Source organism: Trachypithecus francoisi, unplaced genomic scaffold, assembly GCF_009764315.1.
Source record: "Trachypithecus francoisi isolate TF-2019V2 unplaced genomic scaffold, Tfra_2.0 Lachesis_group16, whole genome shotgun sequence".
NCBI classification, from domain to species: Eukaryota; Metazoa; Chordata; class Mammalia; order Primates; family Cercopithecidae; genus Trachypithecus; species Trachypithecus francoisi.
This window is the reverse complement of record NW_022681461.1, coordinates 715,620-726,803: the sequence shown is the minus strand read 5'-3', so window position 1 is coordinate 726,803 and position 11,184 is coordinate 715,620. Positions and strand designations below refer to the sequence as shown.

General features: G+C 41.0%; 1 protein-coding gene across 1 annotated transcript; it reads left to right on the top strand.

Annotated features, from left to right (window-relative positions):
• Positions 1-10,429: 10,429 nt before the first annotated feature.
• Positions 10,430-10,732, top strand: LOC117099445 (metallothionein-1E-like; the record flags this gene model as incomplete). The annotated part of the gene is made up of 1 exon (XM_033238790.1): positions 10,430-10,732. A coding segment is annotated over one exon (231 nt), but the record flags the coding sequence as incomplete, so codon positions are not given.
• Between the last annotated feature and the right edge of the window lie 452 nt (positions 10,733-11,184).

Sequence of the window (11,184 nt, the reverse complement as noted above, 5' to 3'; positions counted from 1 at the left end):
TCATTGTATATTTTCCACCCATGTTCTCTCCCTTGTTTTACTCCTGGCTCTGCAATTAAACATATATATATATATATATATATTTTTTTTTTTTTTTGAGGCGGAGTCTCGCTCTGTCGCCCGGACTGGAGTGCAGTGGCCGGATCTCAGCTCACTGCAAGCTCCACCTCCTGGGTTTACGCCATTCTCCTGCCTCAGCCTCCCGAGTAGCTGGGACTACAGGCGCCCGCCACCTCGCCGGCTAGTTTTTGTATTTTTAGTAGAGACGGGGTTTCACCGTGTTAGCCAGGATGGTCTCGATCTCCTGACCTCGTGATCCGCCCGTCTCGGCCTCCCAAAGTGCTGGGATTACAGGAATTAAACATATTAAGTACTCACTACTGGTTATTTTGCTGAAGTTTCCTCTGTGATCACTTAGTTGGATGAAGTCTACTTTCCAGTGTATTCTTCTAGCTTGGATGGATATTAAATCTGTGACTGGCACTTTCTTTCCTTGAGTCCATGAACATGCCACTTCACTCTTGCCTGACCTTTTGTGTGGCTGCGAGAAGCCTGATGCCCTGCCTGATTTTCTTTCCTGTAAGTAACTGGATCTTTTTGCCTAGAGGCTCTGATGACTTCTTTCCTTTGTCTTTAAAGTCTAATCATTTTGCCAGGATATGTCTTAGAGTTAATTGTCTGTTGTCAATTTTCTCATTTACACAGTAGGTTTGCTCTATATGTAGAATGAATATTTTTTTTATTTCCAGAAAGTTCTCTTGGAATATAAATTTGAGTATTAGCTTTGTTCCAATATTTTGCTTTCCTCTTTAGAGAGTACAGTTATTCATATGTTGGACCTTCTCTGTCTGCCTTCCATTTCAACCACTTTCTCTCTGACCCTTTTAACTTCTTCACCTCATTTTAAATCTCTTGGTCATTTGCCTACTTTTCTTCAGTATCCCTTATTAAATTTTTGTTGAATTCTGTTTTCCATTGGGACTTATCATTTGTTCTGAAATAATTGTCTTTTTCTGTTGGTATCTGTTTTGAGATTAGTCCATTTGTTTTGTATTTCTTCCTGTTTTATGTCCATTTCTATCCTTGGTTTTTTAAAAATTATGATTCTAACATTTTAAAAAATCCATCTAAATGTATTTGGTTTAGAATATTTTATTGAGTTTGGAGAGTTGTGTAAAGTTTTATTCTACTTTCTGAATTTTTTTTTTTTTTGAGGCAGGGTCTCACTCTATCACCCAGGCTGGAGTGTAGTGGCACAAACATGGCTCACTGCAGCCTCCACCCCCCAGACTCACACAATTCTCCTACTTCAGCCTCCCAAGTAACTGGGACCATAAGTGTGCACCACCATGCCTGGCTAATTTTTTTTTTTTTTTTTTTTGAGATGGAGTCTTGCTCTGTCATCCAGGCTGGAGTGCAGTGGCCGGATCTCAGCTGACTGCAAGCTCTGCCTCCCGGGTTCACGCCATTCTCCTGCCTCAGCCTCCTCTAGTAGTTGGGACTACAGGTGCCCGCCACCATGACTGGCTAATTTTTTGTATTTTTAGTAGAGACAGGGTTTCACCGTGTTAGCCAGGATGGTCTCAATCTCCTGACCTTGTGATTCGCCTGCCTTGGCCTCCCAAAGTGCTGGGATTACAGGTGTGAGCCACTGTGCCCGGCCATGCCTGGCTAATTTTTTAAATTTTTTGTAGCAATGGGGGTCTCACTATGTTGCCCAGGATATGAGTGGTTTTTTTAGAAAACATTTTCATCAGTCAAACATTACAATGAACACTTTGTTTTCTTCTTACGTTTGCTTTATAGGAAGTCAGTTTGATTTTTTTCTATTTCTGGGTGTTTTGTCGAGAGGGTTCCTAGTTGAGTGTCGTCTTAAGATAGTTTAACTGAAGTGCAATTTATTTAATAGAAGATATTGTTGGCAGTTGTGGTGGTGATGGTGGTAAAGAAAGGGGACTGATTGATGCAGTCGTCAGCTGGTAAATGTTTAACAGCCAGAGCTCCAAGAAAAAGTGGCTTGATTGGTTGCATTTGCTGTGCCACGTGTACTCCCACTACAGCTGATTTTAACCTACCAGTGGGGTGTCACCGAACACCGAGTTGGGAGGAGATGATAATAATCAGTCCTCGTGAGCCGTTGTATTTACCGCACATTTTATTTCTCTTTAATTCGCCCGTCTCACTTCCTTCTCTGTCATGGCAGCATCTTCAAGGGCACATCCCTTCTCTGATTCTTTCCCAGCAGCACTGCTGCTTCTTGGCTGTGGTTTCCAGTGCCGTTCACTGCAGGCCCCCCTCCTGTAGCTGTGGCTTTCCACTACTATGTCCCAGACGTGTGTTCAATACTCAGACACTTGCTGTTGGGCTTTTCTGGGGTGAATTTGCCTGTGCTTCATCAGTGTCTTCTACTTCCCCGTCTCATTTTTTATGGGACTCTGAAAGCCCTTTCTCCGTACTCTCAGCATCCACAGGCTTGTAGTGGTGATGGGACTGTCCTGGGATTTGGTATTTATTTATCTATTTACAAGTAATGTGAAGATCATGGTATTCTCTGCCTACTAATAATGCTAACGGCATGAGTCATGTGTAGTTTTGGGGGTCTTTTTGTTTTTGTTTTTTTAAGAGCCAGAGTCTCACTGTCACCCAGGCTGGAGTACAGTGGTGCAATCATAGCTCACTACAGCCTCGAACTCCTGGGCTCAAGCAATTCTTCCTCAGCCTCCCAGGTAGCTGGGACTAAAGGTGCATGCCACCACACCCAGCCAATTTTCTTTCTTTCTTTTTCTAGAAATGGGGTCTCAATATGTTGCCCATGCTAATCTTGAACTCTTGGCCTCAAGCAATCCTCCCAGCTCAGCCCATGTGTGGTTTTATTGACAATCATTGGTGATTTTATATTTTGAGGGTGGATGTAGAAGAGAGATTTGGATTTAGGCAGCCACCAGTATCTCCCAGCCATCAAAACCCTCCTGGTTTTACTTTTTACTATCAAATTCATTGATTGTTTCAGTTTCATGTTGACCCAGGATGGGAGCTTTTCACTTTACTCCACTTCAAGTGAGATCCAGCCCCTTAGTCTCAGTCTGTGTGCCCCGATAAGTAAAGCATGGTTTTAATATCCAGTCAGATTGATTAATATGGTGAGTGGTAAATGCCATACCTACGACTCTGGGTCAGTGGGGTTGGTGAATTGATCCATCCAAAACTTCAGGTCAAGTTTCATCCAGCTGTTCCTGCCAGACTGACCTCAACATATGCCAACAAAGGCAGTGACAGAAGGAGAGGGAGGGGCATGTGTCAAAATAAGAGCATTTTGAAGCTGTTTTTAATTTTGGTGCACAATAGAATAGGACAAGTCCTCAATTAAAAGCTCTTCAGTGTTCCTGTGGCCTCAGTATTCACAAATGCATTTAATCTTCAATTGTTACTTCATCCCATCCCAAAGTGTCCCACTTATTAAAAATTTATTCATCTTTCTATTTACCACAGTGTCTAGCAGAGATCCATGAGTCAAGTTGTTGATTTATTAATTTTATTTTACTTTGATTTTATATTGTAAAGCCTTTTTTTTTTTTTTTTTTTGAGTACCAACATAGTAAAATCATTGACTCAGCAACGCACACAGGCTACAACTCCACATGCTCATACACTAGGTCATTCATTCAGTCAGTCGACAAACATTTTGAGCACGAGCTCCAGGGACCGTTTTGAGGAATATGGTAATAAGAAAATGAATCTGGCCGGGTGCGGTGGCTCACACCTGTAATTCCAGCACATTGGGAGGCCGAGGCGGGCAGATCCCCTGAGGTTGGGAGTTTCAGACCAGCCTGATCAACATGGAGAAAACCTGTCTCTACTAAAAATACAAAATCAGCTGGGCGTGGTGGTGCATGCCTGTAATCCCAGCTACTCAGGAGGCTGAGGCAGGAAAATCGCTTGAACCCGGGAGGCAGAGGCTGTGGTGAGCCAAGATCGTGCCATTGCTCTCTAGACAGGGCAACAAGAGTGAAACTCCATCAAAAAAAAAAGAGAGAGAGAAAATGAATCTGACACAGATCCTGCTCTGAGGTAGCTGGAATCTCCGTTCCTTTCTGCCTCCAATTTCTGTTTTAATTCTGTAATCACTTAAGCAATTGAATGAAAATTTGAAAATCCAATTGATTGTTTGCATCTGTATATTTTGTCTATAACTTTAGTTTTTTGCTGACATTGAAGCAATTTGTGATTTTTATGTATCACTGCCATTGCTATGGTAAAGCACCCACATTGGATTTCATTTCCATTTTCATTTCCCTGTTTTAACACATCATAGGCACAACCACGGTTTCACAGACCTGGAAAAAAAATTCTGCTTTCTAATTGACTTAAAATGGAACACTTTCCATAGAGTACATAAACACTGATAGAGTTTTGAAGTTCATCTCTTCATTTCTTTTTAAGAATGTATTGTAAACTTTAGTATGTTGTTTTGATGGAAAGAGATAAATACATCTGCAGAAAGACTACAGTATTTTTAAAGACTTTATTCCAAGATTGCCTTCTGGTAATGGAAAAAAAAATCAGACTTCAAACTCACCAGACGTAGGGTGGGTTTGGTTTGGTGAGGTAACATTCCAGATGGAAGTTCTGAAAGTGAAAGAGAGTAACACAAATCAGATGTTCATCCAAGGGATTGAAGATGTGTGTGTGCGTGTAAACACAGCCTCTGGATTATCAACATGTGATTTTCTTACAGCGATTGTCATGCACAGCATGATGCAGGCTGCTCTCGGTAAGCAACCTGCTTTGAAGCAATCCATCGTGCTTGGCTGCGTAGCTCTTGTAATTTTTCTTTACCCGTGATACATTTACCAACATCCCCCTGAATATACTTACCACTGTGCTACGCGCCTCCTGCTTCCTTAGCTGGCTGGGTGAAGGAGACCCTTGTGACTTCCTAGCTTCACTGAAGGAGAGCAACACTTCACTACCCCTCATCTTCAACGTATAGCTACAAAGGGACCTTGCTCGGGTGACACAAAACTTTATAAAGAAACATGACGATTAAAGCTGGGGTGGCTCCACTGGTCATTGAGATTATGGATGACTTTTGTTTTTAAAAGTTTCTCTATACTTCTCAATATTTTTTCAGTGCATGTGTGCTACTGTTTCCAAAATCATTTTAAGCACACAATTTTAAACACACGCACACACACATAAAAGGAAATATACCAATATGATATGGTTATGGGAGTTGGAGTGGCTTTTATATTCTTTACATTTTTATGCATTTTCCAAATACTGTTTTTCTCAAAGAAACCAATTATATACACAAAATAACCTGGGAACTACCAAAAATAAAGGATTTTCTTTATGGAAGTTAATAAGCATTATGTAGCAGTCTTTAAAATTCTGATCTCGGCCTGGCTCGGTGGCTCATGCCTGTAATCCCAGCACTCTGGGAGGCCGAGGCAGGCAAATCACAAGGTCAGGAGATCGAGACCATCCTGGCTAACACGGTGAAACCCCGTCTCTACTAAAAAAAAAATGCAAAAAATTAGCCAGGCGTGGTGGCAGGTGACGATAGTCCCAGCTACTCCGGAGGCTGAGCAGAAGAATGGTGTGTACCCAGGAGGCGGAGCTTGCAGTGAGCTGAGATCTAGCCACTGCACTCCAGCCTGGGTGACTGAGCGAGACTGTTTCAACAACAACAACAAAAATTCTGATCTCTTAGCATCTAGATTCCCATTGTTTTCACACTCCAGGTATCACTTCTTGATACATGTTAACATTTAATTTGAAATCTTGCAACTTTCTTGACTGTTTAAGTATTTTCAACATTTCTGACTATTCACTCTGCATCTTTGAGGCTTCTGAAAAGCAAACCTATTTTTCTTTCTCCCCAAAACACATACACACGCACACACCACAGCCATACACATATACACACAAATACTCACACCTCACAGTGGCAAGCTCTGGCTAGCAGAAATATGATTTGTTTTGCTGGTTTGTTTTGCTTTGCTTGTCTATGTTTTGAAATTTTCTTCGCTGTAACAATATTGTTTCTGTAATAATGAACAGTTTACCTGTTTGTTTGTTTTAACAATAAACTAAACATCCAACATTTGCCTCCCAGGCAAATAAATAAAACACCATTCTGTATTCTTACCAACACTTGGCATTATCAGAAATTTCCAATTCTGGAAATCCAATGGGCATAGAGTGTTTTCCAGAGTGGTGTTAAGTTGCATTTCCTGATTATTAATGAGACAGCCATTGGTGTTTTTGTCTAGCTCTGCATAAAACCTACCTTGTTTTTACATTACAATTTTTAAAAAATAATAAATCTTGATATCTGGTAAGGCAGCTTCTCCAACCTTGGTCTAAATCTACACTATCCAATATGGTGGATACTCTCTACATGTGTTTATTGAGCCCTGGAAGTGCAGAGTGCAGCTAGTTCAAATTGAGACATGTTGTAAATGGAAAATACACATCAGATTTTGAAAGTTTAGTACCAAAAAAGAATATTTACTGATAATTTTTATATTGATTACATGTTGAAATGATATTTTGAGTGTCCTGGGTTAAGTAAAATATGTTATTAAAATTAATTATAATAATTTCCTTTTACTTTTTAAAGTGTGGCTACTAGAAAATTTAAAAATGCATAATGGCACCGGGCGCAGTGGCTCACACCTGTAATCCCAGTACTTTGGGAGGCTGAGGTGGGCAGATCATGAGGTCAGGAGATCAAGACCATCCTGGCTAACACAGTGAAACCCCATCTGTACTAAAAAATACAAAAAATTAGCTGGGGGTGGTGGCGGGCACCTGTACTCTGAGCTACTCGGGAGGCTGAGGCAGGAGAATGGAGTGAACCTGGGAGGCGGAGCTTACAGTGAGCCAAGGTGGTGCCACTGCACTCCAGCCTGGGTGACAGAGCGAGACACTATCTGAAAAAAAAAAAAAAGCATAATGGCTTACATCTTTGGCTCAGGTTGTATTTCTCTTGGACAGTGCTATTCTAGAACAATCTGATTTTTTTTATTTCTTCTTAAGTTAAAATTGGTACATTACTTTTTCTCCTATAAAATTTTCCATTTTGTCTAATCTTTCAAATGTATCAGCATAAAGTTGTTCATAATAATATATTATGATCTTTTAAAATGTCTGTAGCATTTGTAGTGGTGTCTCCCTTTTTATAAAATTTCCAATATGGGTAATTTGTGGTTTCTCTCTTTTTCTTGATCAGTCATACCAGAAGTTTGTCAATTATTAATATCTTTAAAGAACCAACTTTTGACCTTGTTGGTTCTCATTTTATATGTTTACTTTGTATTTCACTAACTTCTGCTCCTATATTTATTACTTCATTTCTATCCTCTTTATGTTTATTTTGCTGTTTCTTTTTCCAGTTATTGAGATGGAAATTTGAATTGTTGATTTTCAGACTTCTACATCAACAATTTTTATTTCAACTGCTGAGCGAAGTGTTTTAAAATTTCCTCCTGTGATTTTAGGTGTCAATATTTGTTTAATACATTGAGGTTATACTATTAGGTACATACAAATTTAAATTTATTTTTATTGTGAATCTAGCCTTATATCATTATGAACTGGCTCTTAAAGAATACGTAAGTAATTATGAACAGAATGTTCATAGAAATATGGAGGTAAAAGCCTTTCTGATGTAGTCTCAGACGTAAATGAGGAGTGTTATTGGATGACGGGGGAAAGGCTATCCTTATTTTACAGTGGCAAATAATTTGACTGAATTGTGTTTGTGTCCTAGTGTTTTGTGGAAGGTAGGACTTGCAAGGGATCAACTGGATATTTTGCTGAGGAGATTTCTAAGCACAGTGTTGAAGAAGTGACTTGGTTCTTCCCAGTTGCTTGTAGTAAAATGCAAGAAGAGAGAAATGAATTGAAAAAGGAATTGTTAAGCAAAAAGGAACCAGAGTTTAAAGATTTGGAAAATTCTCAGTCTGTTCCTATTACAAAAATGAGAAAGTGGGTTCTGGAGAGAATGCTAAGGGTGTGGTGGACCAACTGTTTCATAAAGAGATGAGTGTGGCTGTGTACCGTGAACTTCACCAGCCATTTCAGCAGAGGCCAAGAATACAGATGGGATTACACCCGCAGAGACACTGCTAGCTGGGACTAAAAAAAAAACAAAAACACAGAACATGGGATGGCATGAAGGAAGGCCGTGAATTTGTGCTGTCCTCTAGGAAAAGGGATGAAGGACCCTGAGGCAATTTGGAGGTCCTCTGCCTCCAGTTTGGAGGACCATTGCCTTGGTTTCAATAGTCCAGACAACCTCCAGCCAAAGACATGGGGGTACGATCTTTGCCTGGCAGAGAAGTTAGGAGTGAAACTTCTGGCCAGGAGAGCTGCTGGGGTAGGACCTTCACCCTAGTGGCTCCGGAAGGCACCAAACCAAGGAGGGCTACTCCCAGGCCTTAAGATTTCATGGAGTTTGCCTTGGAGTTTGGACTTGCTTGGGACTAGGTCACCCCTTCCTTCTCTGTTTCTTGCTTTTGGAATGGGAATGTCTATCCTATGCCTGCCCCACCAATGTATTTTGGAAGCATATGGCTTGTTTGGTTTCACAGATTTGCAGCTGGAGAGGAATTCTGCCCCAGGATGAATCATACCTCGAGTCTCACCGTACCTAATTTAGATGATATTTAGAAAAGACTTTGGACTTTAGACATTAGAGTTGTTGCCAGAGTGAGTTAAGACTTTGGGGGATGGAATGAATGTACAGATGCTCCTTGACTTAGAATGGGGTTATGTCCCAATAAACCCACTGTAAGTAAAAAAGATCATAAGTAAAAATGCATTCAGGACCCTGATAAACCCATGGTAAAGTCAAAAAATCAGAAGATGCTCTTCAACTTACAGTGGGGTTATTTATTTCCGGATAGACCCATCTCAAAATTTAAAAAATGTAAGTTGAACCATCATATGTTGAGGACATGTGTGTTTGGCACATGAGAAGGACATGAATTTTGGGGGGCCAGGGGTAGAATGCTATGGACTGAACTAATGTGTCTCTCTAAAATTCATATGTGATGACCCTAGTTTCTGATATGAGGAAATGAAGTTCGTTGTTTAGGCCACCCAGTCTATGGTATTCTTTTTATATCATCTTGCACTGACTAAGACAGGCATTATAAAACACAGTTGCTCTGGCACTAAAAGGAACAAATTATATGCAGCAATAAAGGTGGGTGTTAAAAAATGTTGTGCTGAGTGAAAAATGCCAGACCCTCCCCCAACATATCCTCTACGTAATTCCATTTCTATGAAGTTCTATAATTGGCAGGACAAATCTAATGTATGCGATTGAGATCAGATCAATGGTTGCTTTGGGGGTGTGGGGTGGGAGTAACCGGGAAGGGGTATAGGGAAACTTTCTACGGGATGGAAGTACTCTGTATCTTCCTCAGGATATTCATTTGTCAAACCCCATGGAACTCTACAATTAAGACCTGTGCATTTCACTGTATGAAAATGATACCTCAGTAAATGGAATATGTGATATATATGTGTGTGTGTATCTGTTCTTCGCCCTACCCCCTTTCCATTCCTGTCCTAAGAAGATAGAAGATCTAGGAAGTAGAGAATGCAGTCCCAGAGAAAGGAAGGCAGTCCCAAGGATGGCCACAGAAGAAGTCCTCGAATGACGGAGAAGGAGAGTGGCGGGCTCCAGCAGGGACGTCTGCAAGAAAATAGTGGCCCAGATGGATGACTTCATGAGGAAGCTGGAGGATGTTCCTTGTGGGAAGTTGTACCAGGAGGTTATTAAAAGGTGTGAGAAAGAAAACTAAGGAAAAAGAAAAGAAAAGCAATCATTAACACAGGGCCAGGGGGCAGTAAGGACAGAGGCATGGTCACAGTACCCTACAGTGCTCAGTTGGGAGTAATATGTACGTAGGCAGGATAATGTAAACGCTATATGTTATTTAATCCTACAATTTGTAATATAATTCTATTGAAGGGCTGCTGAGGGAGGGCTGAGGGATGGCTCCTTGACCATCATGTGAAGTTAGTAGTTAAAATGGATGAATCAGAAGAAGTCAGGGTGCACACATTACTTAGAATCATGAACATGTGAATGCCAGGAAAAAAAATTGCTTAAAAATTACGTGGACTTTAAATTCTATCTTATTAGTCTTTTCCAGTAACAAAGTTGAACCCTCAAAGGAGGTTCCTATGGCAGTTTGAAAAGACCTAAAGCTGTTTACTAATGTAGTTTATTAATTGAAGTGGCCCTGGAGTCACACACCACAGGTACCACAATTTGTCATGACATTTGGCCTTCCACGTCCAAGGGTTCCACATACACGGATTCCACAAACCTCAGATCAAAAGTATTCAAGAAATAAATAATAAGAAGAAGAATAATGCAACCATATGACACCGTCCAGCTGCCTGACTGCCTCTTTGCCTCTCCCGTGGGAACTCCAGTGTCTCCTTGGCTCGAAATGGACCCCACGGTTCCAGCACCACTGGTGGCTCCTGCACCTGTGCTGGCTCCTGCAAATGCAAAGAGTGCAAATGCACCTCCTGCAAGAAAAGCTGCTCCTGCTGCCCTGGGGGCTGTGCCAACTGTGCCCAGGGCTGCATCTGCAAAGGGGCGTCGGAGAAATGCAGCTGCTGTGCCTGATGTGGGGACAGCACTGCCCCCAGATGTAGATGAAGCAAGTTGGGTACAAACCTGGATTTTTTGTTTCATACAACCCTGAGCCATTTGCTACGTTCCTTTTTCTATGAAATATGTAAATGACAATAAAACACTTTTGACTTGAAAAAAATAATGCAACAATATGAAGTAATACATATAAAAATACAGTGTTAACAACTATATACATAGCGTTTACATTGTTTTAGGTATTATAAGTCATCTAGAGGTGATTTAAAGCACATGGGACAGTGTGTGTGGGTTTTGTGTACATACTGTGCCACTTTATGGAAGAGACCTGAGCATCTGCTGCTTTTTAGCATCCACGGGGGTCCTGAGACCAATCCCCTGAAGACACTTAAGGTTGGCAGTACTCATTTATTTGTTTACTTGGTTTCAGAAGTTCAGACGAAAACTAGGGAAGCAAAAATTATTGAAGGTAGCTCTGAAGCAAGCAAGAGGGAGAAGCCCTTACCTCCCTGCTGTGGTGGGGCCGGAGTCCCTCTCCT